The following is a 27,157-nucleotide window of genomic DNA, read 5'->3' as shown; positions in this document are numbered from 1 at the left end:
CTTTACTGGCCATTTGGAGTAAGTCTTTTGTCCACACGCCTCGGCTATTCAGAGCACAGTTCAAAACGCCCCAGTCCCAACTTAAAAAGAGGGAGGGGAAAGGGCCAGAGTGTGGCGGATTTACATCAGAAACCGCCTTTCGGCATTTTGCTACAGTACGCAAAATCTTCTGCCACCAAAATGACGGATTCATATCAAGCTCCAATGCTGTCTGAATTACAAACTGCAAGACCAGGTCTGAGAATCCGAATTCCTGGGCCGTGGGACAGAGAGAGAAGACCTCAAAACCAGAATTGGAGATATTCTCCAGTCTTGTTTGATGTGTGGCGAGTTAAACACTCGGTCTCCTCCAATGAGAGCATCCGCTAGGGTTCCCGATCCCGTCGAGGCAAGGTCCCGGCAGGAACGAGGCCCCGCACCTGCTCTGAAACCTCGCACTCGACTTGGGGGGAGGCTTCTATCGCACAACAGACAAGAAAGCGCAGAGAGACAAAAGCGAGCGACGTGGGAGGCTTCTCCACAAGGGCCAGGCTAAGAAGAAAGAACGTTTCCTGGCCCGACACCCCCGCTGACTCGCATCCTTCGTCACTAGAGCAAACAAAAATAGCAGCAGACAATAAAGACGGCCGAGCTTTTCAAGACTCCAAAAGACATTCACAAGACCCTGCAAAACAACTGGCGTCAATGAACTGCACGCAGACTTCCTCGATTGTCCGCGACACTCAGGGCGCCGCTTGCTGACTAACGCGGCATACTCGAGTCTACGCGTGGGATTTGCCACCTCCGCTTCAGCTACTGATATTACCGGCGCTTCTATTTCTTCATCGTTTTACTCCTACTTCCTACTCTGGGGCTTATATTAGGTCTTAGTGACTTTTCCTAGCACGTCTATACTTTTTGGCGCCCGACCCTTCAGGGACCAGTCCACCGAGAATCATCATGGTAGTAAGACATATGGGAAATGCGGAAGAAGGCAAAATGTCAGCAAATTCCTGAGCACCTATAAGCGAAGGATGGTCCACCACAAGTCCCAACACTAATCTACATTTGGAAAGAGCAGTCAGCAACTGTAAAAAGAGCCCCCGGGAGGCGGTCAAATCAATGTGATGCTTCAAATCAGACCTCAGGGTGGAAGGGAGAGAGGGGGGCCGGCCGGGCAAGAGCTAGCCCAGAGGCTCCGAAAGTGACAGCAGGACAGAAGCAGACAAAGGCAGCGGGGCGGCGAGGTGAAGGCCGGACAGGAAAAAGCTGTTGGCCCCTCGTTTCCGCCTAAATGTGAAGGTGTTGACCTTACGGGCCCCCGGAGGGCCCATCCTACGCTAGAGTGCCGCCGCCTTTCTTCTGCTTTGTGTCATGATATGATGAGTTGTCACAACAGCTCGCCGGCCGCTAATGAGCTGCAAGTGGCCGGGCCAGGGAGGAGGTTGAGGGATGACAGTGGCGTGATGGATTGGGGTCCTCTTGGGCCCTGCGCATTCCAGAGGTGGCTGGCCGACTTGACACCAGGCACAAAAACTCAAGCGCATCATAAGGAGCTTAATCACTCCAGTAAGTTTAATATCATAAATGTCAGCCCGCGATTATTTGACTTTTTGGTGGGGCAAGGGTGTTGAATGCCCCTTTGAGGCTTGAGAGCAAATCCTCAGATTCAGGCAGACAATCTAAAAGGAATACTTAAAAGATTAGCGGCGATGGAATATGAAATGCCGAGACAAACTAAAGGCTTATCAGAGGTTGGATCTGCCGGCGCTGATTAGCCCTCACAAATCATATCCTTGGTCCAGCCCGGGATTGATCCGGAAGTGATGATCTGTTTTTTATGAGAGGGGATGCATATCCCAGGGCGAAAAAAAAAAAAAAAAGGGGGGGGGGGGGGGTAGGCACCCCGAGATGTTTTATCAAACTTAATTATTCACTTTACAGTCGTGACACGCTGACTTGCTTGATCAGAGTGCGGAAGAAAAATATTATGTGGGCCAGAGCCTTTGCTCCCCCGTCCTCGCGCTGCCGCTCAGGTCGCTCGTCGACGCTCATTTCCCCGCTTGCCGCGTCTTTGATAGTCGGCACATCAAATGGAATGGCGGAGAGGACACGTTGTGATGTGTCACACATAAATAAAGTGGCGCGCTTAAATACCAAATGCTATTTGGTGGAGGTGTTGACAAATTGACGCCTGGGCTCGCACGTGCGTTCAAGCCGCCCCCCCCCACAACCCACTACACTTTTCAACATAAACAGCCTCTTGAGCTCTCGTACCAGAGTTAAACGGGCGGTATTGTGTCAAAAGCACCTTTTGAAATGCAATCAGCCTTGCCGAAATTCACTTGAAAGTCTGGCAATCAAGATTTGGAATGGGATGCACACAAAAGAATACGCTAGGCTGTCAAAATGTTTCCTTCCCGACGATAAGACAGCATTTTGATTAAATACGGTTTTGTCGAGTAAATAAACAAACAAATGATGATGACTTTTTAAAAAGGTATGACACTTGTCATGTTTACGTCTCGCCCTCCTTTCCTTAATGGGGGAAAACGGGGTGCGGCCTACTCACCCAAGTGCTCAGATTGAGATGCCAGCCGCCCACCCTCTGGAGGAGTCCCGGGCCAAGGACTCCGGTCTCCTCCGACACAGCCGGAGGTCTGTCCCGCGGGTACATGACCGACCCCCCAGCCCTCCCCACCCCGCTATGCCCTCCCTTGCGCAGTGAGCAGAAGCTCCCTTTTGCCGTGCTGCTAAGCCGCTTCTTGCCTCGCCGCCTTCCCGCGCTGAGTGAAGTGTGTGGGTGAACTTGTGTTCATTGTGCACTCTCTCTTTACACTCGCCCGTGGCTGACCATTGTTCCCCAAGGGTGTTAGTCATTTGAGCAGCTCTCCGGCAGGCTGCGGGGCCTACAACTACCTAATCCCGCCTCATCTATTACGCACTCTCCTCGCCCAAACTTTCCATAGCGGCGTGACAAGTGGAGGCGGAGGGGGAAATGACCTCGGGCAGCAAAAGTATATTTGATATAAAATAAAAATAAAACTGCTCTAAGTTTGTGCCTGTCTGTGTGTTGGGGGTGGAGAGGCGGAGTCATTTTTGTTGCCGTCATTTTTGGCCTTTTAAAAAAATAATAATAATACAAAAGTTTTGTTTATCTTTGAATTGGCAGGGCCACATCAAATGTCCTAGCAGGCCATTTTAGGCCTACGAGTTGCACATTTTCACCCCAAAAAAGGCTCTATCCATGACCCAACACCTTCTAAACTCTCTCCATCACTTTTGCCAAATTAGTGACAGCAACTATGAATGCCTTTACATGGAAATAAAATCTTATTAAATTACAATAAATAAATAAAAGCAAAGCATATCGCCGCCACTGCAGAATGCTTTAAATGCAGATACTGTAATTATAAATGTATTGAAACAATTCTAAAATGTCTTGCAAATAAAAATTTTTAAATCTATTTTGGTTAAAATTTTTATTTTTGATGGCCTTAAATTCCAAATATGAGCTTTAAGGAGCTAACATGGCAACCCCCTAACAACGAGAACCGCATCAAATTAAATATTTATAGCATACATGATTTAAACGTGTGCACTGTTCCTCTAAAAGAATATTCATGGATTCAACCAAGCTAAATAAAAGTTGAACAATTCCAACAAATTGATTCATTGCGAGGAGGAGAAATTCATCCAAGCCTAATTTCTGCATCTTCCGAACTTTTCCAAATAGGTCAATTGAAATGTAAATTTTGCCCAGCATCCGGATGGCAGGCCGCGCTGCGGTGAGTCCCGTCCCGAGGCCCAACAGGCAAAACAAAGCAGAGGGAATGTCCCGCACAATAGCGCGGGGTGGCGGTGGGCAGGCAGGCAGGCGGGAGCGAGCTCCCCGGCTTGACAAGTAAAAGAGCCCCCCGACGAGGCAGCGGCTAATTGCCCGCCCTCCCCCTCCGATCGGCCCGTCGCGCTCCCGCCGCCTCCCTTTTGTCCCATGTGGACTTTCGTTACTAAACTCAAAGTGATGGACAGCTCGCCAACGCGCTGCCACAGCAGCATCAACAACAACAAACCCCCCCCTTAAAAAAAAACAAAAAAAACAACTGAGGAATAGTTTCTACAGCGCTAAAAGTACAATTAAAGAATAATGAAAGCAGGGATCACAATTCAGTTTAAATTATAAACAAATGAAATAGTTTTAAAATGGTTTTATAGTAAAAAGTGATTGATTGTATATAAAAAAGGAAGTGCACTAAAACTTTCTTCTTTTAAAAAATATTTTGAATAATAAAAGTTCAATTTAGACTTTTCTCTTATTTGTTGTAGGTTAATATTGATCACAGTCGCGTACAAAACACAGAGTGGCAAACTACAAAAGATAAACGAGAGACGTGGGACAAATGATCCAAATTCCAGGAAAGACAAATTAATCATTTCCTAAATAAATACAATGAAAGTCGTGATTGATTTGCGAGCGCAAGCAAAATCCCCGCCGATGTTTACGGGGACATCTTGAACTAATTCACGCCTGTCAGCCCATCAGGACAAAGCAATCAAACGCTGCCTTTCATTCATCCAAATTGTCAGCCTGTCATTTAGCAACATAAGTGTTCGAAATGACCCAAAGAGAGCCCGGACGGACAAAAATCGAACTAAATCCTCGGTGGTATTCAAAAGGCATGCAGGAGTGAAGCAGCGTTTGCGCATTCCAAACATGAAAAGTGTAAAAAGTCTTACCATTTAAAAGAGCCCGATTTGGGATGCTGCTCGCTTCCTGGTTAAAACGCGCATGCCGCCACTCGCGCTCGTGCACTCACTCCAAGCAGACTCCCACCGCCATGTCAGCCTCTAATCCACTGGGGGGCAGCACCTCGTCTGCGGCGGCCCCCCTCGCTCACGCCTCGCTCGATGGGTTGAGCCGATAAGACGCCGGCCGCCACGGCCGTCGAGCCGGCCCTTCGGGGTCCGGCCGATGCCGGCCGGACCCGACGCGGCGCTCCGTCACGCCGTCCGCCCGGGCCGGGACTCCCTCGCTCTCCCCCTCGCGCGTCTTCATATCCAGCGCCCCCCCCTCCCGCCAACGACCCTTTTGTGTCCTCGTCTGCCGTCTTTGATAAATTGAAAAGAAAAAGAAGAGAGGCTTTCACTCACCGGCTCGGCGGACATAAGGCGAGTGGAGTGGTGCGTCTTTTTAGGAGTTGCCCTAACTTGGCTAAACTCGAGCAGCGGGGCGTCATGTCAGTAATCCCCCCACCCCACCCGGCAGAAAGGAGAAGAGGGAAAAAAAAAAAAAAAACTAGCCACGCTCCATTCAGTGCGGGTCACACCGCGTTAGACGCAAAATCGAAGGGTGGAAAAAGCATTCCGGAGATTTTCTGCAGGGGGAAAAGCGTCAAAAAGAGCGAGCGAGCTGCTTCCGAATCTGCGTCCGACTCGGCGTCAACGAGCACAAAAACGCCGCCGATGTCTAAAAGCCGGGGAAAAGTGGCCAAAGTGGAGGCGGCGGGCCGAGTGGTGCCGGCGCGAGGAGGAAGCCCGCTCTTAAAGCCGCGCGTGATCCGAGCAGCCGCCGCGCCGCCGCCTCGCCGTGCCGCTCACCACCGCTGTGAGCCTTTCAACCGACGCAGATAAAAAATGACTATTGATCTTCAAATGCTGATAATTGAAAAGATCAAAAAGATGCAAGAAAAAGAAAGGGGACGAAAAATCAAGAATGCGCTGTCGACTTACCATGTTGGGCGTCCTCTCCTTTTTCTTGCCAGTTTTGTGGAGGGTTTTTGCCTTTTCAAAATGAAAAACAAACCAAAAAAAAGTATTTTGCGCCCAAGGAAGGAAGGCGTCAAATGTTTTCCGGCCTGCTCTCTTGATCGTATTACTTCCGCGGCCCCGCTTTCCAATGCGTCTGAACTTTTTGCCTTTTCTCTTTTATTTTGTTTGCGCTACCTTGCCTTTTCCCCCTTCCTTTTTTCCCCTCTCCTTCTTCTTCTTCTCCGCTTTAAGACTTTAAAAGCCGCCGCCGCCGCCGCCGCCGCAACGCGCCGCTCGCCCGCTCCCTCGCTAAAGCAGCACAAATTATCTCGCCACCTTGCGCAGCGCTCTGATGCTTTTGGCCGCCAACTTTGCGAGGCCCTTTTACGACGGCATCAAAATTAGCATTGTCAAAGCGCTTAATGAATATTAATATTGTATTTGTCATTGGAGCTGGCCCATTGCTGAACTCCGAGTCATCCATCAGGGACAAGATTAAGCACACAATTATTTCTGACTGACAGGGACCAAATCTGGAAGATTTTTTTTTTCCTCTCCCTTCACATCGCACCCCCCCCCCCACCCCCTGACAATTTAAAGAAAATGACACAACATCGTCTTTAAGGTGGCTCCCACGAGACCGGGCCAGATTAATACACTTTTAATGAAGCAAGATTCCACACTTACTTGAGGGGGGGTTGGAAAAGAAAGAGAGAAAGAAAGAAAAAAGCGGGGGGAAATAGACTTGAAATCATGTATTTGGTTGTTTTGATGAGCGAAACGCGATTTAGTCATCTTTCTTTTCTGTCTGTGCGGACAAGAATGGATTTTTGCCACGAGCGCTGCCTAAATTCATCATGAAAGATTTATTAAGAAAACGCCGGACCCCCGGCGTCGGCCGTCTCCCTCGGCGGAGCGCCGCCGGGCCGACCGCCGAGGACCACACAGGCGGCAGAAGAGGGAGCAAAGAAGAAAAGAAGGCAGCAAACGTGTCGCTTTGAAAAAGAATTCCAAGAAACCAAAACGATTCCCAAATTATCTTGCGACTTGCCTCACATTTGTTTTCTACTTTCCTCCAAATTATTTTAGCCGTTTTATTTTTTTCTAACATTATTTTGCCCATCCTTTTTTTTTTTTTCCTCAAACAATTTTATTCCTTTCCTAGCAATTTTGCATATTCTGACTTTCCGACAATTATTTTGTCCCCTTAGGCAAGTGCCGTTGTGCCTCAATTACTTTTTCAGGGCCACATAAATCTGTGTAAAACAAATCCAAAAGATGAATAATTACATTTGTTTTCAGAGACAAAAAGATCATTCAAAATTGTAAATATGAATTTCTGCCCTTTAGGTGGAATTACTTTTCCAACATTAGTAGCGCCTTTCCCAACCATTATTTTCTCACAAGACAAAATGTGTCTGTGTGCAACAAAAGCAAAAAAAAAAAAAAGTCAAATAATAATAATTGCCAAATTGTAAAAGAGAGGTTATGCTCTTTTTGCTGGCATCATTTTGTGCACATGCGGGGCACAAACGGCAGCCGCCCCGAGAACGAGAGGTCGAGGCGGTGGCTCTCGCTGGACGCCACCGAGGGGGCCGACCACCCCCGGGCTGGCCTAATACCATTAGCAACCCTTAGATGAACACATTAAATTGGCTTTTGTTCTCCAGGTGCAGATCCCGCACACAGATGGTGTTTCTTTTTTTTTTTCTTTTCTTAAGTCGATGCCGAGCGCAGGGGAAAGTTGTGCCGAAAAAGCCGTCGAGCGTATTTATCCGTCTGCTTCGTGGACACAAAGGCTGCATTCGGTTTTACATTTTATTGAAAGCCAATGTTTTAGCAAATTTGTGGGAAACAAAGCTGATTTTAAAAAAAATACATTTTGTCAAAACCGTAAATTAGCCTCCAAAAAATGATTCATTTTGTGGGATTAGAAAATTGAAAATACGTAAATAGGATGTAAAGAAAATGTTTTCAATGAGTCAATTACATTAAGACTCATTTGAAATAATAAGTAATAATAAATATCGTAAATGCTAAAGTCATATCCATATGATCAATTTTGATTTCTCAAGACTTCTCAAACGTTGACATCATAGAGATTTATTTTTTTGCTTCCATAAAGGTTATCATTTTTCATGAAGGCTCCAAAAAGAACCTTTTAATTGGTGAGGAAATTAATCCCGCCGCCTAAAAAAAAAAAAAAAAAAAGATTGAGTGGAGGGTGAGTGAGCGAGCTTTAGTGGCAAAGGGAGGGAGAGAGAGCGAGAGGCCCAGCGTGATCACATCGGCGCTGGTATCAAATTAACGCAGCGACTTTGAAACTTATTGATCTGCTATTAAGACACTGGTCAAGTTGATGAAGTGAGTGCTGTGGGTGACGCGGGCCGCTTCAAAGCGCAATGCATAAAACAAGCCACGCTTTGATCACCAGAACGGGGCCCTCTCACGGTGAGAGTCTCACCACCCACCCCGTTCCGACCCGGATCAGGATCCGGCTCCCCCCGTGAGTCCCAAACCATTTTTGGGGCGCTCAGCAAATTTTTCCCCAAAGGCAAACAAGGCCGCAAGCAAAAGCTTTTCGATTTTTTGGGTGGAATCCTACACAGCATATGGAATTGCATGACCAAAAAAAAAAAAAAAAGACGTCGCATTTCCGTTTTGGCCTGAGTGCTTTTCCGATCCAAATGGCAACGCGGCGACAATCGCCGTTAACATTCGGCGGCGATAAGAAGGCAGGATGGAGGATTCTTCACGGCAAATGCGGCGTGTAATAAGGCGCACAATGAGCCAGACAAAGCAAGAGTGCGAGGGAGATAGCGCCACTATTGTGTTCTCACTACACGCCCCCCCCCCCCCCCCCCACACACTTGGCTTAAGGCACACAACATTAAATGCGGCGCGCTGCCAATCACAGCCGCACTTTCTTTTTCTTGCGATTGCCACTGGGTGGAGGTAGTAAGTTAATCTTTGCCGACCGCCATCCACGTCAACATTAATTCCGGCGGGCTTGGGGAAGTCACGTTAGGGACTTTCGAAAAAGGCCACTTTTAACAACAACAAAAATCAAACCGAAGACTGCATCAATATTTGGACTCTAAATCACAAGTTGATGATAAATATTAAGTGCCACAAGAGGCGTGAGCGGGCTAAGCTTAATGAAGGGCCCTGAGAACAGATGACGGTTCAACATTTACTTATCTGCTCCCGCCTTTTGCCTCATTTTGTCAGGCGGCCGAATTAAGAGCGCGACGCGCCCGCCGTGTCGCGACAAGTCAGCAAAGCGACAAAACAGACGTTTGCTGACAATTGCCTTGACGTTGTGCAACCTACTTGCCTGTTTGATGGAGTTAGCGCGAGGTTTGGAAAGAGTGGTGGGGGGTGGGGGGGATGCGGGGCATGTGATGAATCAAATGCATATTGCTGTAAACAGCTGGGGAAGAAAATGACAGCTTCACTTAATTATGGATATATGAATTGAAGCAGTGGAGGAAAAAATTGCAATTAAAAAAAAGGGGGAATAAAAGCTTGTTTCTTCCTTTCATCCCCACTGACAAAGACTTGATTCGCTTTTCCGCAGTCAGCCCCTCTGCGGATCAGGCGCTGATGCAGATTGCCTACAGTCACATCCCAGCACTAACAACAACAACAACAAAAATTCTAATAAAAAATAGAGATGGAACAAAGCCAGCAGCACATACATCACTATCCCCCCCCCGACACACACACACCTCACCCAGCCTGCTTCGCTACCACCTCAACTTGTAATACGACTGGCAAAACAATAAGAACATGTCATTTACATGCAGCGTTAAGATAGACTTTAAAGTAATTGAATGTGATGGAAAAGGGGGGGGGGGTCAATTTAATGGGGGAAAAACTCACCATGCAATTCCCCAAAATCGGGGTGCGCAAACTTTGACACGTTTAAATATTTGAGGGGGAAATTGATTTTAACTCCTGCTCAATTTTTTTATTGTATTAGAAATTATTCAATTAAAACTAATTATATATTGAATCAAATAAATGCTGTTAACTCATCATTGATGCCAATTAATTCAATTATCTATTTAATCTTAAATTATTTTAAATATAATTATCTAAAAATCTATTTAATGAGGTAATTGAACTACGACACATTTGGATGAAGACATTTTGACAAAAAAAATTACCCATCATTTTTAAATTGTATTATGATTAATATAATTACTATTTAATAAAGGTTAAAAATAAACGGCTCTAATTATTGAAATTTCCTAATTTGGAGTCAATATATTTCAAACCCCCAAAAAAAATATCATTCTTTGTCCAGCCTGGGATAAGTGGTGGCATTAAAAAAAATGATAAACAACTGCCTGTATATAAAAAGCAAGCTGTGCCAATTAGTGAGGCGAAACGGGCAGGCGAGCTGCTGCGGCTGCTGCTGGTTGTGCCGCTTGAGCTTCAGCCGCCGCCGCCGCCGCCACACTCCAAAGAGTTGGCGGGCCTCACGGCAAAGCTGTCGCGTCGGCGGGATTGATCAACAGGCCCGCCGTTTCCAATCAACGGCATCTTGTCATGAAGAAGCCAAAGCCGTGGCGTGGCCAGGCGACTCACCTGCCACCACCCCGAATTTTCTATTTTTTACACCATCCCGCTCCCACTCCCGGGTGGTCGACCGCATCTCGTCCCTGAAGGAGGGGAAAATGTGCAGCTCTTCTTTTTTTTTTTTTTTTTTTTAACTCTGCACACTATGCACGCGCAGCACAACCCAGATAAGGAAACACAAAGGCGGCGAGAAACACACGATGGCGGGTTGTGTAACGGCAAAACGTAGAGTGGCGGGAGCGGCGCCACAATTGAGCCTGAAGCTGCACAACACGCAAGATGGGAATCTACAACATCAACTATACATTGCAGTCAGAAGCAACACGTCAATCTACCACCATAAAGCCACATCACTTGCTCATAGGAAACTACGGCAATCCAGAAAAGACAAAACCAATTCTGCTCGTATCTCAAGTACGTTCTGGTAAATTTACGGCAACACAATGGACCCATAAAGGCCGCTTACGTTCCCGTTTTAACCGCCGTCATTTAACAATTTTAATTTGGAGGGAAAAGAATGTTCATGAGCAAACAAGCGCTGTCGGCAACAACGTGGCAAAAGTCAAACAAAAGTTACGGCGAACTTGCGAGTTCAAGGTAGCGGCGAGGGCGAAGGGATGGGGGGGGGCTACTCGGTGTGCGTGTCACGTACAGTTAACCTTTTTATCGGGCACGCCTGTGGTCTCATCAGTCGATGAAATTCTTCGCCGGCGGCCGGTGGCGGCTTAACCGAGGGGACGTCGACCAATAGAAAAATATTTCATTGTGTTAGCATTTCAAATGGCGAATGGAGGCAGGGAGGGTAGGGCGAGAGGGTGGGGTGGGGGGGCAACACTCCAACCGATCGTTGCCAGAGGAATTAATTGCCTATTCTGAGAATAATGTCCCTTATCCGCGATCCTCCAAGGGCTCAACGCAAGCAGAGGCTACTTTTTGTTTTTTGAGTTTCAAAAAGAAAAGTGCCCGGAGGGGGTCGTGGCCCATTTAGGCTAGAAAAAATGCAGCCAAGCGAAATAATCCAAATGACGCATCGCATCGATTTGAGTGTTACTAAATGAATATAAACGTAGCAGAAATATATATATTTTTTTACTTTAAGTGTTTTTCTTTTTTTTTTATTTGTAACGTGTTTGGCTAGCCGCCAGCGCCGACTAAATGCCGCAAGATGGTACGAGCTCGGTGGCACTTCTTTTATTCGGAAGGGATTTAAGGTCGGCCGAGCAGATGCGCTGACCCCGACTTATATCGCCGCATTTTCTTTTTTGTTGTTTTCCTAAGCTCAGCCTTTATGAAGCACTGCGGCTTTTCAAACTCAAAACAGCATTAAAAATGTGGATTGTTCCAAAGTTAAAACGAAAAAAAAAAACTCGAAGCCCCAATCGGGAAGAAAACATTGGGCTAAGGAGAAAAAGCAAACACTTTCTATTTGCGGGCGGGTGAAATTCTTTGTCCGACAGTGTCAATTTCACTCCTCGCCAGACGGACGAAGAAAATTCGCCGCCCCCCTTTCCCCATTCCGCGTTGGTTGCGGCATCGGCCCGACGGAGTCAATCTTATTAACTTCCGCGCCGGTTCACACATGACATTTGCTTCAAATTTTCCCCAGCCGACATCAAAAACATCAATTAGCAGCTGGAAAATGGGAAAGCGCGAATGACGGACGCCGATAACGCCGGCTCATTTGAAGCGGGAGGCAAAATCTATTCTCCGGTTTTGAATGTGCTCATTATGATTGCCTGTTTTCAAAGAAGACCTCCAAATAGCAAAGAAATTAAATTTATCTCATCGAAATGGCCAAGAATTGTTTTTTTAACCCCCCCTCCCTTTTTTTTTTTAATCCCCCGTCTATCTGGCCGCCTCAGTGCGGCGACGCTTTGTGTCAAAGCTGCATTCTTCTTTTTTTTTTTATATATTATTATTATTTCTCATTAGACGAGATCACAACTCCCCACAGCAGTTGAAACCCAACACCATCGCCCTGAGATTATTTTTAAAGGCGCTTCAGAAAAAAATGATGCGCTAAAGTAGCCTAAATGTGGCGTTCGGAAACAAAGCGCTCGCAACGATGAACGCCATTAACAAATTCAAAGGAATAGAATTCGATGCGCGTAATCTCACAAAGACATCTTCTGCTGTGTCTGTTTGGTAAACAAGCACAGCATTTGTTCAAATGATATCCACCAATTTATTCTCCTATACTTAATATTTTTTTTAAACTGAAATCATTTTTATTGGAAATTAAATGTGTTGTATTTTACGATGTATACCTGCACCTTAAAACAATTTCTAAATATTTTGCTCAATCGAAATAATAAATGAATCATTTAAAATTTTATTTCTATATTCATTTTTTTGATTTTGCAATTTACGTAGCAGGAATATTTGTCTACTTTATCATTTCAAAGTACATAATCTAGAAAAGTAAAAAAATATATTTTTAAGGGTATACTAATAATATTCTGCATTTGTAAAAAGTCAAGATTTCAACTTCTTAACATTAAAGGAAAAAAAATGCAATCGAAAGAACGTGAATATCAGCATTTACAAAAGAGTATAAAATGATTGTCTGTTGGCATTTGATTTGATTTAATCTTGTGTTTCACGGTGCCATTGATCGGCGGCCGCGCGTTTCATTAAAATGTGAAATCGGAAGCCTCCCGCCCGTCGCGGCTGACGACGGCGTAACTCAATAAAGCCGTCCATCCGTCTTAAGTCCGAGGCTATTTTGGGCGTCCAAATGCGGCCATTGTCAGCGGCTTCCTTCTGCTTGAGTTACATCTCCGAGGGGCCCGCACAAAAGCGACTTTAGGGAAGACGCCCGCGATGCGTATCGCGTTGCTCCGGCCCATTGATTCCTCATCTGCGGACATTATTTAGATGCTTTTTATTTCCTCGGTCGTCTCGTCGCTGGCGAAAAGACATCCGAAGTCCAAACAAGCCGCGCGGGGGAGTATCTACTATCTGTCAAAAGAGCGGCCTTTTCCCGGCATTAAGCGGCCCGATGCTGGGACGCGGTGCCGAGAATCAGCGGGATGAAAATATCGCTCTTTAGAATGGAGCCTAATCAGATTTCGGGCCACCGTTTGCCTCGGGGCTCAAGACGAGACAAAAGGCTCGCCAGCGATACACTCGCACGGACAAAAGGCCAAAGAAAACATTTTAACAAGCGCAAATGTTTTGCTCGCCTCCAATGGACCGTCGGCGTGACTCGGCTACACAATTTGGGATAGTTTGCTTTTTGTGTTTGTTTTGGGTTTTAATTCGGTGATTCTAACGTGAGCCTCTGTAGCAGACTTAGCGGGCGAGCTTTAAGATGAGATCAACTCCAAAACGGCCAAATGGCACATTTGTAATTATTTGGATTGCAATTATTCAAAGGGGGGCTATTAAGCCATTTCGGGACTAAATATCAAAATGAAAAAAAGAAATTGCGCAATTATGGCAGCGTCCTTCCCAGATTAGCACAAATGGACTTTCAATGAGAACGCCACAAATTGACAAGCTTAAAAAAACAAGTTTTGGAGTCGCATACGTTGACGGATTTGCAGGTCCTTTTCTTCAAGGAGTCTGATGATTCGGTCATATCCTAACTTTGCAAATGACTTTGGACAAATTTGCGCTTTCATGTGTGCCGAGATTTTTAATGAGCGGAGGTGAGGTTAATTGCTCAGACTGATGTTTCTTTTTTTTGCCATGTCTAGTTTTATAAACAAACACTTGAGGCCAATTGGAGCTACTTGCCGAGAGAGAGCGGGATGCTCGAAGGTGATGACTGACGGGACGCTTTCGCTCGCCATTAGGGACGACACGACGCGGATCCGAACTCGCCATCGAGCGCTAACGCGGCGGCGACGCGCGGCTGCTCGTTCAATGGTCCCGCCGCCGTAATTACGGAGCCACCCATTCAATCCGTCTTCATTGCCACCGGCGACGCCCACCTATTGATGGATAGTTTGCATTAGAAAGTCACAAAGCCCTGAAACAACTGAGGCAGAACTGAAAATGTGCGTGTGGGGTCATAGGGATGCGCAATAGGCAGAGCTTTAGGACAAGGCATTTCCATTTTTATTGTCCACTTTTTTGTCTATGTTCTTTCCTTAAAAAAAACAACAAAAAAAAAAAACAATGCGCACAAACTAACATCGCAATTTGATTGCCAAATGAGAAAAAGAAATCACAAATTTAAAATAAAACCTGACAAAAAAATAAATCCCAAATTCTCACGACACACCTTTTCAGGTCCAACCAATTCAATCCAAGCATGTATACGTGTACACTTGGCTGGCGCTGACCCCGACACGCTGAAAGGGAAAAGCTCGAGTCGCTAGCCTTTTATAGCACGCTGCTCTAACTACACAGACACACACACACTTGAACCAAAGACGAAAACCACAGGTCTGCTCCTCTATATTTTCAGTCTATATATTGAGTAGACTGTATATCTTAATTATGCCTCTTCTGCGAGAAGACACAAAATGAAGCCCTTGCCGTCTTTTATGGGGACATTATGACACGCCTGAGAAAAAAAAAAAGGCACGCTGGGTTTCTTTGGTTCGCAGGACCCACTGCAGATTGCCGTGAGGGGGGAGGAGGGGGGGGGGGGGGGTAAACGTGCTGTCAAAATGAAGAGCAGCAGGCTGTGCTGGATTAAGACCTCACAAGGTAGAGAACAAATGAGGCCCAAGACTTCGTCTCAGTGTGATTATCTCCTCCCTTTTTCTTCACGGGTCGCAGCTTTTAGGGGTCACCGGCATTTCGTTCACACACACACCCACACACACAAACACGTTTCAGCGGCTCGGTCCCGTCTGCAGCTCTCCATCGATAATGCTCAGCGAGCCGGCAAAGGCCCGCATGGCGAGCGGCCGGCCCTTCCTCTCTCCTGGATTTCGCCATCGGCCCCAAGGTGGCGCCGCTGCAAGCGCGTGGGAGTGCTAATTTACAGTAGCTGTGCCAGCGGGGAAATGGGATGCCGCCCCTTTTCAGAATTTGTGCCTTATCTGCAAACGACGGCCCGGTCTGGATTTGAGGCCACCGGCCGGCCCGTTGCACTTTGTTTCGCGACATTTCCTTTGACGACGCCTGAAGGCTACAATTAGAGCCAGTTAAGAGGTCAGTGAGAGAAGACCAAAAAGGAGGAGGAGGTGTCCAGCAGCTGATCGGCCAATAAACAAATGTGACAGCCAGCGAGAGTTGATGAAAAATATCCTCTCTGAAGGTTTTTTTTTGGGGTGCGATCAGAGCGTCGGGGTTAAAAAAAAAACAAACGGCTCTATAAATATTCGCCGGCTGCGTTGAATGCAGAGCTGCGTGGATGCAGATGTCACAAAGCATTTTTTCGGAAGGGGGTTAAGCTGCGCGTGCGGTTCCGTGCCCCCCGCACCCTGAATAGAGCAATACAGCTGGCTGCGAACAAAAAACGCCGCCTGGCTTTCATCGGCGAATCAAAAACAACAAAAAAAATAGACGCAAAAGAAGAAGACGGCAAATGAATGTATCATTTCCATCCCTCCTCCTCCTCCTCACAATTCCTTTTCCGTCGACCCCTCGATGGAGATGTTTACAGATCAGCTGTCGTTCCCCCTTTTTTTCACATTTGCGCTTGGACACGTTTCAAAAGCGCGGGCCTTTTCATCTGCGAGGAAATTTTGCTCCTTCAAAACAGGAAGCGGCGACAATATGAAAGGCGAAGGCGCATCGCCGCCGCATCCGAGTGGCGAGGTGGCAACCGTGCCAACAGTCACGCTGACCCCCCCCCCCCCCCACGCAGCAGGCAATTCCATACCGTCACTCTACCAGCTGACTGAATGGCATTTGGGGGCTCGGGCTGGGAATTGTGGTTCGAGCTTGCACGTGCTATTGTGCTCTTTGTTCACAGCTGCCTCGAGAAAAAGAAAAAAAAAACAAGAAGAAAGAGGCTTTATCACGGAAGTCAACGCTACAAGCATCCAAGAATACATTAGAGTGCGAATCACTCCAAAATGAAGCTGATTAGAGCACATTCCTCAAATCGTAAATTTCCAATCGTGCAAACAATTGTGTAGTACCCGAACAGTCCTGCGGGAGGCAGCCACGTGCTCAGGTTGCTAAGAAACTAATTCCAATCAAATAAAGGAGAAGCTATTAAAGGTCAAAGTTCAGACGGCGCAAAACAAAGAGAGTCCTAGCCCAGATCTGAGACCAAACTCGCCAAATTAAAATTCCATTTTTGCCTATCACGGGAAGTCGACGTCCTGGCTTACAGGATGCAGCGGTCGAGTGCTCGGTGCTGGAGGCTGCTTCTGCTTCAAACCCGGCGAGCGCTATTTTAATGGCACGTACGTAGGTGTGTGTTTACTCATGTTGTATTCATAATTCGGCCTCCTGCAGGGCATGCGTGTCCAGCGAGTAGCCCGTAACACGCCACGAGGAGTCTTTCCAAAGGCGGCCGGCTACTTGTACACGCGCTGGTGCACACTTGGATGAAACAAAGCCTAAGCGCGCAAGTCAACCTCACCAAAAGAACTCTTTGAGAATGTTGTTCAGATGTTCTCTCCCTGGGTAGTAGCAAAGGAGGAGGGGGGAAGAAAAAAAACAAAAAAACAAACAAACGTTTTTTTCCACCATCGCATCTCTTTTGCCTTCCCGTAGCGGCGTTTCCATGGACGGGAGCGAGTTCCCTCCGATCGATTTTTTCCCGGCTTTCCGAGCCGGTGTCATCTCCTTGTGCCCTCCCCCTCCTTTTTTCTCTCCCGTGGCATGACGCTAAAGAGAGACGGGAGGATAAACTGATACACGCACTCAGAAGTTTTGGGTATTGATTTCTTTTTGATGCAAAAAAAAAAAAAAAAAAAAAGGAATACAAACGCAAAAGACGGACGGACGGACGGACGGACGGGCAGAGGCTTTCTTGAGGCCGCTTTGTGTTGCGCGTTGCATTGTTTGCCAAAAAGGTCTGCAGGGCCTATTAGATGCACTGACCATAAAGGAATCGCGGACGGGTGAGATTCCTGTTGTCCAATGGCCCAGACAGAGAAAGTGTCACCGGAAGGCCTACGCGACTCAAATAACAAAACAAAAACGATTTATAGAAATACGGCACGGCTGTGTATTGAAGGACAGAATCAAAGGCACGTCCATCCAAAGGTGCATTTTTTTTTTTTTTTTTTTTGCTGTGATGTGCGTTGCTGGTCCACTGGGGGCTACAATTAGCCCATCAAACTCGTTCCGGCAGGGAACTCGCAGCGGCACACCGATCGCCTTTTTAGGCTCTCTGAAGCCGGCTGGGGCGACGTGTAGAAGGCTGGAGCCTTTCATGTTCTAGTTTGCAGCCATCAGCGCCGATGAGACGTAATTAAAACGGCGGGAGAGGCTCGTCGACACGCCATAGACGCCAGAGCAGGTAAGGGAGTGACTAGTGGGAGCTGGGGCCGCATTTTGTCCGGAACCAGAAGGTCCGGAGGGCCTCGGTGGCAGCGGGCCAGGTGACTAAACACAAACACGTCCATTAGCATGCAGAGCGCAGGAAGAGCAACGCGCGCTCGTGACACGCGCTAACGCCTGGCCAAACACAAGGACGACATTCTGTCAAGGAGGATTACGAGCGTTCCGGCTTGAACCCGGTTCCGGCCGGCCCGCCTCAGGCCAAAGAGCGCTTCAACAGGTGCGTAGATGCTCGACGGGCCGGCATGTGCTTCGCATTAGCGACGGCGGCCAAAGGGAGCTTGTCGAGCACGCTCATCTGGCCGGCTCATCAATTCCTCGGATGGAGGCAGCCCCGGAGATTCTGAAATGCGCGAAACTCCCATTGAGTATTTTGGAATCAAACGCTGAGAGCCTCACTGCAAGCCTACCTTGACTCCAAACCGCAACTTCTTCCGCAAGTTTCAAGAATCAACAGATTTGTCCGGGTTCTTCTCAACACTTTTGGTAACTGACCCTAACTTTCAAATCAATTTCGAATTCTAAATATTGTACACAGAAGCACAACTCCAAGCTGGCCAAGTCCAAGTTGTCAGATAAAACCATCTCAAGGCGCAATGTCGAGTGACAATGAGACATTACAAAAGCGGGCAGAGAGAAAAATAAAAAAAACAGAAAACAAGAGTGAGGCTAAATTGCGGCAACAAAGCCGTAGGAAAGTCACGCTCGAGGGAAGCATTGTTATTCCCGAGTGGCTCCAGATCCGGCCCCCCCCCAAAGAATTTCAACTTGTTCCGACGCAAGATGGAGAAACGTTCCAATGACACAAAAAAAGACATGATAGATTATCTTGAGGAGCACGAGGATTGTTTGTAAATTCAACGTCATCGTCGTTAATGAGCCCGCCGAGGGAAAGGCGGCTCCTGTCGAGCGCCAATCACACAGCCGGGGCTTTTGATTTCAATATCTGTCACGCAAAGTAGTGCCTAGGCGCAGCTGGGCTAACTAGAAAAATGTTAACGAGACATACGAATGGGCTAATATCGCGAATGAAGGGACGCTAGGCCTGGTTTGTAGCCGTCCGTGGCCATCTTTGGCCGCTCTGCCGTTATTAGTTTGGACGTCTCCCCCCCGATATGCCGTCAGGATTGAGCCATCAAGCACGATGATCCCCCCTTAATCTCGCCAAATCCACTTCTCCTTTTCACCCCGTCATGCTCGCCTCCCGCTGAAAGATTTTCCTTGTCAGTTCTTTTGTTTTGTTTTTAACAGGATCTTCAAGTTGTCCCTTTTTATACAGAGAACTACCTGAGCATGTGTGATATTTGTCAGACTATTCTATGCTATGTCATATTTTCATCTCATCATTTTGTATTTTTCATCTGATGTTTCGAACTTTGAAATATTAACTTGTGCACAAGGAATAGATTTGATTTTTCTTCAAATATTTCTGGTTGAATTATTTTTTTTTTTCATGCAACCTTTGTTGACGTTCGCAACGGTAGCTTAACATTTGGCCGGTATTCATTTGGGAGAGCATTTTTAATGTTTCGACTGGCGCCGCTCCCACGGGCAAATTTGTGGCGATAACACCGCTAGGTTAAGGGTGAGTAACTAGGCGAGCATGTGCGCACCTGCACAGGTATGCGTACGCTGTGATCACATCATCATCACCTGTCTCGCTCAAGTGGACAAAACTTCTAGGGCAGCAAAAGGGGGAAGCACGCTAAGAGCAAACGACACCTATCAAATTCCTTCCAAAACAAAAGCCCGCCACTCCGACGTCGACTCGGAAGACTGAGCATTAGGAAAAAGAAACGCATACGCGGCGACAAAACAAACACCAAAACGAGAGTCGTACAAATCCGACGGACTCCAGGCGAGGTACCCAAATCAAATAAATTGGGGGAGCTTTAGTCTGGTTCTGTCTGACCCGGCCAACCTGAGAGAATGGTGACGAAGCGAATTGAGCGTCCACGACCTGCAAACAAGACTCGCTGGCCTGGCGGGCGGCTTAAGTGCTCTCTGGAATCACTCGACGTTCCGGAGCAGCGTACAAATTTGACTGCCACCGTGTATTCATCCAAAACTTGAAATTGTTCCTCGGGGAATTCAAATACTTTTCTTGTCTGGGCCGCCACCAATCACGTAACACTGCGGTTCAAAGTTTTGGAGAAACAAAAACAAAAAAAGTAAAAGCGCTAGTGTGACGCCGGCAAGACATCCAATGCAATTATAAGTTGACAATACATCAATAATACATCAAGCCGCAAATTCCACCACCGAAGAAGAACCCTGACCCCCCGAACGCTCGGAATTGATTCGCACAGTTGACGCACTTCTTGACATTAAGCGGTATGTTTCTTTTTTTTTTTGTCCCTGAATGGCTGACACAAGCATTGTTGGCCAGGCCCTGGTCTCGCTTCATGCTCACAATGAAGCTCGTCTCGCTTTTGTTTGAGCGTGCGCGCCTTACATGTTTGCGTCCGTGCGGCTTCACACGCATCTTATGAAAGGCAAAACTGCATTCACCTATACTTCTAAAAAGGTTCTCATCTCGAGGCAATGAGAAAGAGCCCGGAAATGTGATTAAGCCCACACAACAGCATACACTTTATCGATAAGTTGCAGAAAATGTTTGGCGGTTAGGAACGGCGTTTAAAGGTTGAAATCGTCACAGAGGTTGCTTGTTGGAAGAAAAAAAAAACTTTTGGAGGGGGACGCTTTCAAAATATGTTTCTCATAATAGTTTGTCAAATACTTTTGGGTAAAAATAATTGGAATGGGTTTTTTTGCCAAATTCTTGAATTGATTTTAATCACATTGCATTTTTGTACTCCTTTCTATTTGATTTTTTTTTTTCTATTATTTCTATTTTAGATTATTTTCTCATTTTCATCTAATACATTTTTTTTCATTTTGTCAATTTTTTTCTGGGCCTAAAATAAATGTATTTCTTTTAATCTCTTTAGTCTATTTTCCATTTGTGTGGTTTTGTCAAATGTTTTTGTGGCTTTTTTGGGGACCTCATTCCATCACTGCAGCCCTAATCGTTGTCCCCCCCCCATCTAGCGCGGTGGCCCCCGCCGTCCGTCTCCCGTTGTATTCCCTCGTCCTCCTCCTCCTCCTTCCCGTGGCCTCAGCCCAGTGCTAATTGGTAAATCTGTTGAACCGTGGCAGAGGCAACAATGAGACACCTGGAGTTGTGTCAAAACAAGTTTCCCAGTGAAACGGCCTTCGGTGTAATACAGTAGCGCAGCCAGCCATTGTCGCTCAGCGACCGCTGCTCTGCCAAAATTTGGGGAAGGGGGGGGGGGGGGGGCGGCACTGAAAAAGAACGCCACTGTACAGTTGGTCAGCAATAGATTGGATTATTGATGCTACTTCTAAACTTTGACCCTAATTGTTGATGCAGCGAGTAAAGCGTGATTAGCGCATTCTTCCGACGCCTACTTAGCTCCGCCGCCGGCGCAGGGGTGAAACGAGTTCAAGTCGTCGTAAACCGTGACATGTGACGCCTGCCACTTGACCTCCGTCTGACGAGCTGTCATCTGAAACTCCGGACGTGAAAAAGCGCGACACCGACGGGCGCACCCAAACATGATCTTGCCAGACCTCGTCAAACAAGTTCTAGCAAAGACATCGCATGAGAGAGAGCTCGGTGAAAAGCAACAATTCCTCTTGGCTCTTCTCGAGTACAGCTTTAAAGGCTCGTCGTATTTACAGTCAAGAGTGCGTTGAGTCAACAAGTTTGTCAAGAGCTTCGAGAGGAAGTCCCGGGGCAATGCCGCTTTAAGATTTGAGCCATCAAGGATGTCATTATCTAATCAGAAATGACATTAATTGGCCACGTTTTTGACTTTGTTTCTGTTTTGATTTGTCAAATCCATTTTTAAACAAGTGGGCGTGGAGGAGGTTCCCACCCAGCTCGAACATGTTTGCAAAACGCTCAGAGGACTCGACATCGGCGATGTGTTGTTGCGATGTGGAAAGCCCCAGCCCGGCCCCGTGGAATATGTCGCAGCCCCGGGAGGCTTCAAGCGGATCTATTTCAACGGCGCAAACGTGCAGAGATGCGTAAAACAAGGTGCCAGACAAAGTGGCAATTATATGGTAGCAGGGTGCGCTTCATTAAATAGCCATCCAGCAAGCCATCTATTATTTGCTCACAAGACAAGTTTTTTGGGTGCTTTGTTTTCTTTACAGACTCGGGGCTCAACAAGTATCTCCACTTCTCGACGTCATTTGATGAAAACGGCACCTCAGAACCTGCCCTGGTTCAGAGGAGCATCAAGCAGGAGACGATTTGGGCAAAAAACATGTCACAAGTGTGATATGAAGACACACGACAAGAAAATTAAAGCACAATGGCTCAGCAAGATCACCCAGGCCGGCCGGATAAGTAGCGGACAAAAAAAGCGTGAGTAGAAGGAGGGGCAGAAAACAAGAAAGAGAAAAGACTTAGTTTGGTTAGCAAAAAAGCTGACAGGGGCCGACGAGCAGCAAAGCGACAAGAAAGCAGCAGCAAGCACAAACAGTCTGATTATCACCATGATCCCAAACTATCATTCATTAAAATGGATCTTTTTTTTTTTCAATTCATCAATTAGCAGGTGTTAATTTATGTGGTGCGTAATCAACCCCCAACCCCCCTCCCACCCCCAGAAAAAATCTGGCATGATATTTTTGGGGAATTCAAAGGTCTCTCACCAAATGAAATTGGTGAAGGCTCAGATCTGACTGTCCAGGGAATTCCCAGCAGAAGGGCCCCTGAAAGGCAAAGATGGACGGTCCCAAGTCACACAATTATATCAGCTCCACACGCACGCACACACACATATGCAAAAGGGAGGCGTCCTCCCAGGAAAATCCGCCATCCCCTTGATTTCAAACCCACGAGCTCGTCTCGGCGGACCCGGCCTCCTCACGTCCGAGTGGGTTATTAGGGCCTTTGCGCGCCGGTTGCCGCTTACGCCGCTGTTCCGACTGGCTGGCTGCTTGTTAAAACAATATTACACTCTTTAGTACATTGCCGACGTTTTGCAAGCTTTCTGAGGGGAGAAGATGAGGCTGCCCGGGCGGCTCCTGCCGGAATTTGGTGGAGAGCGAAAAAAAACAAAATCCACAAATTGCCCTTCATGAGTAACAAAAACATGGCCATTAAAAATCGGGTAAAATGCGTTCAATGATTGGAGGGCGCCGATCCAAATTCATTTGCTTTTTCCCAACGGGGCTCTCCGAACATGCAGCTGCTGCTGCGCGTTATCTCGGCCGGCCGTCGGGGGGTTAAGCGCGAGTGCAAATAGAAGCCGGTGATCTCAGCGCCGAGAAAGCAACTTGTCGGATTGCTTTCGGGCGGGCGAGCTGGTCAGTGCGCATAAGGTTAGGGTGCTTCTCCTCGGCAAAGTTCCCTGCCCTTTTCTGGCTGGCTCCGAGAAATCAATATGCTGCACCTCAGTCTGTTTCCGTTGCCATCATGTGTACACGCACAAATACATACAACTCCTCAAGTATGTTGTGGAAGAATCAAGAAGTCATTCCCAAGATGTTCTTTTCCGAAGCGGGCCTCTCGGAAACCGGTCCTCGATTGCAAGCGTCCATTAAAGGATCAGCGTGACTCTTTGAGTCATTGTTATCTTGTTGACAGAGTCAACAGTGTCTGCGGAAACAAGAGGCCGTCCAGACAACAGCCTCGGGCCCGACGTGGCGTCTGATGACATCAACCCCGTGATCCCTTGAGCAAACGTCGTCGGGAGCGAAAAGGTCTCGCCGGGCCGCGCGCGATCCGGAGGGGAAGGTGAATTCCACCCGCCGACTATTCATTCTGTCGTGAAGCTAGCGAAGCAGCAACGTGACCGTAAAAATTGTCGAGATTCCATCACTTCCTCTGCGCTAATTTTCGTACAAGCGGCCCTTCCCCTGAGTCTTTTTTTTTTTTGCCACAATGACACAGTTGCTGAGGCACGGCGGGGAAATGGTTAACACTCGCGCCGTCCCCCGCTGCCAATGAAAGCCGGCGAGACAATGGCCACATTGTTGGCTCTTGAGACGTTGATGCGGGCGAGCGTGCGAGCGTTCGGGCTCATGCCCCAATTCTGAGAGCGGCAAATTAAGCAACTGCGGCCAATCAGAATGTGAGGTACTGTTAGCCACGCCCACTTTCCCTATGTCATAACATTGAGCCTAACACTAAGTTATCAGAAAAATGATTGATTGAGTGACACGGGCGGGGCTAACATCGGCTCGCTGTCCACGGTAACCCGTCGAGTTGTTTTTTTTTTTTGGCTTTCCCCCCCTCTTCTTTTTTCTTAATGCAACACAGTCGGTATGATGCAAACTGAGGAAACATTCAATCGCACCTTCGCAGTCAAGCGGTGGACGCCGGAGCAGGAGGAAAGAAGGAGCGGCAACAATACAAGCTGCGTTTCACCTTCAATTTCATCACGCGCGCTAACAGCAACTTGTCTGCGTGCGTGCTTTCGCAAGCGAGCGCGATGCTGCAATGCCTCGGAGCTTTGCGGCCTGTGCGCTGAAGGGGAAAAGAACGAGGAGAAGACAAAAAAAAAAAAAAATGAACCGACTGAGTTATTTATCAGCAAGTTCAAGAGTTTTTCTCGGGCAAACAAAGACCCCTTCACAACTGGACTGGCTCAACTTCATTAGCTGAGCTAAAGCTAACAGCAAAGCTCCACAAATGGGGAACATCCGGCAAAAATTTGTAAACACTAAAAATCTGCAAACGGCAAAGATTGACATTGAGCAAAAATTCGTCAACAGCAAAAAATTCGTCAACAGCAAAAATTTGTCATCGCAAAATGCTAATCAATATAAATAGTTGAGCAGACTCGTAGGATTTCAAGCGCAAGCAAAATAGCGGCCATATTTGGCCATGATAAAAACAAGTGTAAATAAAAGTTGCAGCTACAAGCATAACTTGATTTCCAAACTCCGGGGGCTGCGTGGCAAGATGTCACGTCACCGAGTCATTTTCAAGGAAAATAACAAGCGCCGCTATTTACCTGCCCACGACCGGTTTGAGGACTCATTTACAGCGACTCCTAAAATAACCGAGCAAGAAAAAGGGGCCCCGCTGAAGCGGCGGGTTTAAAAATAACGACGGAAGCGAAGGAGCGACCTAGGCCGCTGCTTTTCTTTTGTGAGCGTTGGCTTTGTCTGCCACACAACTTTTGACAGCCTATTTCAAGACGCCTCGCCGCACAAAAGGAGGCTCGTGATTTGCCCGAAATGCTCTTCGGCCCGCCACGTATGAAAAACAATTTTGTTTTGCGGGTTAAAGAACCGCCGGGAGAGAGGGAAGAAAACAAAAAACAGTTTCTACTTACAACGATGTGCGCCGGCGACGGGGACCTGGCGTCTTTAAGTGCTTGTCTACTCTGAAGACCTCCTGGTTGAACATCTAGCAGGGGCCATTTCATCTGGAGGTACTGGATGGAAGAAAGAAAGGAAAGACAAACGCAAAGAAGGGAACAAAACATGTTAACAATGCCAAACAAGAAAAAAGACAGGACATTTGCTAACTCAAAAACATGCAAGGTGGATGGATGGATGGATGGATGGCATGATTCCGGCTCAACTGTAGCTAGCCGCGGCGTTTCCGGAGGCGTTGCACGGTTAGCGGCTCGCCAGTGACCTCATGTCTTTTATTGGGAGCTATAAAGAGGTGCGAGCGTGGCGTCTCACCAGGCTAGACCTCCTGACGGCTCCCGTAAATGATTGACTCGGCCCGTATCGGACCGTTTTCGCTCTCGCTCAACGTCAACCCACCCACGTCACAAAAAACAGATAAGCAGGAACGGACGTTTGTCAAAATGCACGTCGTGGCTTTTCCCGGAGGACAACATTTTTTTTTGCTTTTAGGTTCCGTCGCTTTCTTTGAAATGGGACAAAGTCAAACAACTACTTCTTTATTGATATTCCAAAAAAAGTTTTATTTCGGCTGAAAACAAGAAGACCACCGACTTTTTATGACTTTGGGTTTCTTCGTTTGCTAGAAGAGAACCTTTTTGTTTGGTTTAGCACACTGGCTTTTTTGTCGGCTATATTCCCACCATCTGACATCCACATGAGGAAATTAGCTCGAGGTAGAGATGCTATCGGAGCGACTCTTCCTACCTTTTTGGTGCGCTAAACCTCTTTTGGGTGGCCGCTGCTTTGCATGCATGTCCGTGCGTGTATGTGTGTGCGTTTGAGTCGGCGCTGGTCCGAGAGCGCGTGTCACGACCCTTCCCGAGACTGTGTCTAAATCAGTGGTAATTAGCGGAGAGTTCACCGCGGGGTGCCTGCCAGTGGTCGACGCTGGAGGGAGTTATTGACTCCATGACCACGGTTACAACCCCTGCAAGGGGGAGGGTGGGGGGTCTGCCTGGTGTTTCTCCACTACTCATTTAGAACCACGAGACAGATTTTAGTGCTTTTTTTATGCTTGTTTATATGTGGGAGAAAAAAAAGAACAGTTGTAAAAACGAGTTGAGGATTTATGGACCCCCTACGCAACCGGTGTTAATTGCCACGACGGACCGAGAGGAAAAAAGCCGCCATGTTGGATGCGCGGTCGGAGAACATGTCTCATTAACCAGTCTTTCCAAATAAAACGAAATTTCCCCCAATTAATTTGTCCGACTTTTCTCAAAAGTGTTTGTGAGGCTTTCCTGCGAGTCTGCCTTCACCGAGCAACAACGTTACAAACATTAGCTAGCTCATGAAAACATTAGTTGTCTATCCTAAACATTCACAATTATCAGATTACAAGTTACGTAAATAGATTGTGCGCCTATCTGTTTTCCAAAGATATTTAAGTGCGTTCATGTCTTGAATTTCATTGCTGTTCGGCATTCACTCCCTTGCTAGGTCACCTTTTTTGGGGTGGATTGTATCTTTCTAGAAGTCGTTAAAAAGTGCGTTAGAGCCTCTCGATAGTTCAGATTCTCAGCGATGTGGGGTCAGAAACGTAAAACCCTGAACGTAACTTGCTTTAGTTGACCGAGCGGATCTGCCAGGTCCAATTTGGCAGAAGTGCCGCCGTACAGCGGCAACGAGCCAACTCGCTCAAAGACGAGTCTATGCGCACAAATACGTCAACTCAGCTGTAGGAAGGGAACATTCCGAGGGAGCGTGAAGGTGACAAGAGTGGCAGTGGGTCGAGTGGGGTGGGGGGCTAACAAGTGGCCCCACTTCAGCTGGCCCTGTGCAATGTCTCCTGCAGCTTTGCCAAGAAAAGGGAGCCTTGGCAAGCGACGTCTTTTCCGAGCAACACCCCCACCGTCCTCGGCCCCCCCCTTCTTCCCTCCATCAACGGACACACTGCCTGGGCTTGAGTAGGCCACAACCTCTGACCCCTCGCTGCTGGTCCCAAGCCCCCGCCCACTCCGCCGCGACCTGAAAACTCTCCCGCTATGAGGGGGCCTCCCGAGTAACTCAAGAG

At 47.3% G+C, this 27,157-nt stretch overlaps 1 protein-coding gene across 29 annotated transcripts in view; it reads right to left on the bottom strand.

Annotated features, from left to right (window-relative positions):
* The window catches only part of tcf7l2 (transcription factor 7 like 2), a 59,699-nt gene that overhangs the window by 14,316 nt on the left and 18,226 nt on the right, over positions 1 to 27,157 (bottom strand). For 18 of the 29 annotated variants that reach the window (XM_061264301.1, XM_061264298.1, XM_061264308.1 and 15 more), the window contains exons 4-5: positions 25,059 to 25,160; positions 22,426 to 22,485 (exon numbers count right to left, since the gene is read on the bottom strand). In XM_061264301.1, coding sequence (XP_061120285.1) covers positions 22,426 to 22,485; positions 25,059 to 25,160 — 162 coding nt within the window. The remainder of the gene's footprint in view (positions 1 to 22,425; positions 22,486 to 25,058; positions 25,161 to 27,157) is intronic. The other 11 variants (XM_061264315.1, XM_061264314.1, XM_061264318.1 and 8 more) reach the window with 1 other exon arrangement.

Source organism: Syngnathus typhle, linkage group LG18 (genome assembly GCF_033458585.1).
Source record: "Syngnathus typhle isolate RoL2023-S1 ecotype Sweden linkage group LG18, RoL_Styp_1.0, whole genome shotgun sequence".
NCBI classification, from domain to species: domain Eukaryota; kingdom Metazoa; phylum Chordata; class Actinopteri; order Syngnathiformes; family Syngnathidae; genus Syngnathus; species Syngnathus typhle.
Note: the sequence above shows the minus strand (reverse complement) of the source record. Positions and strands in the feature narration are given on the sequence as shown.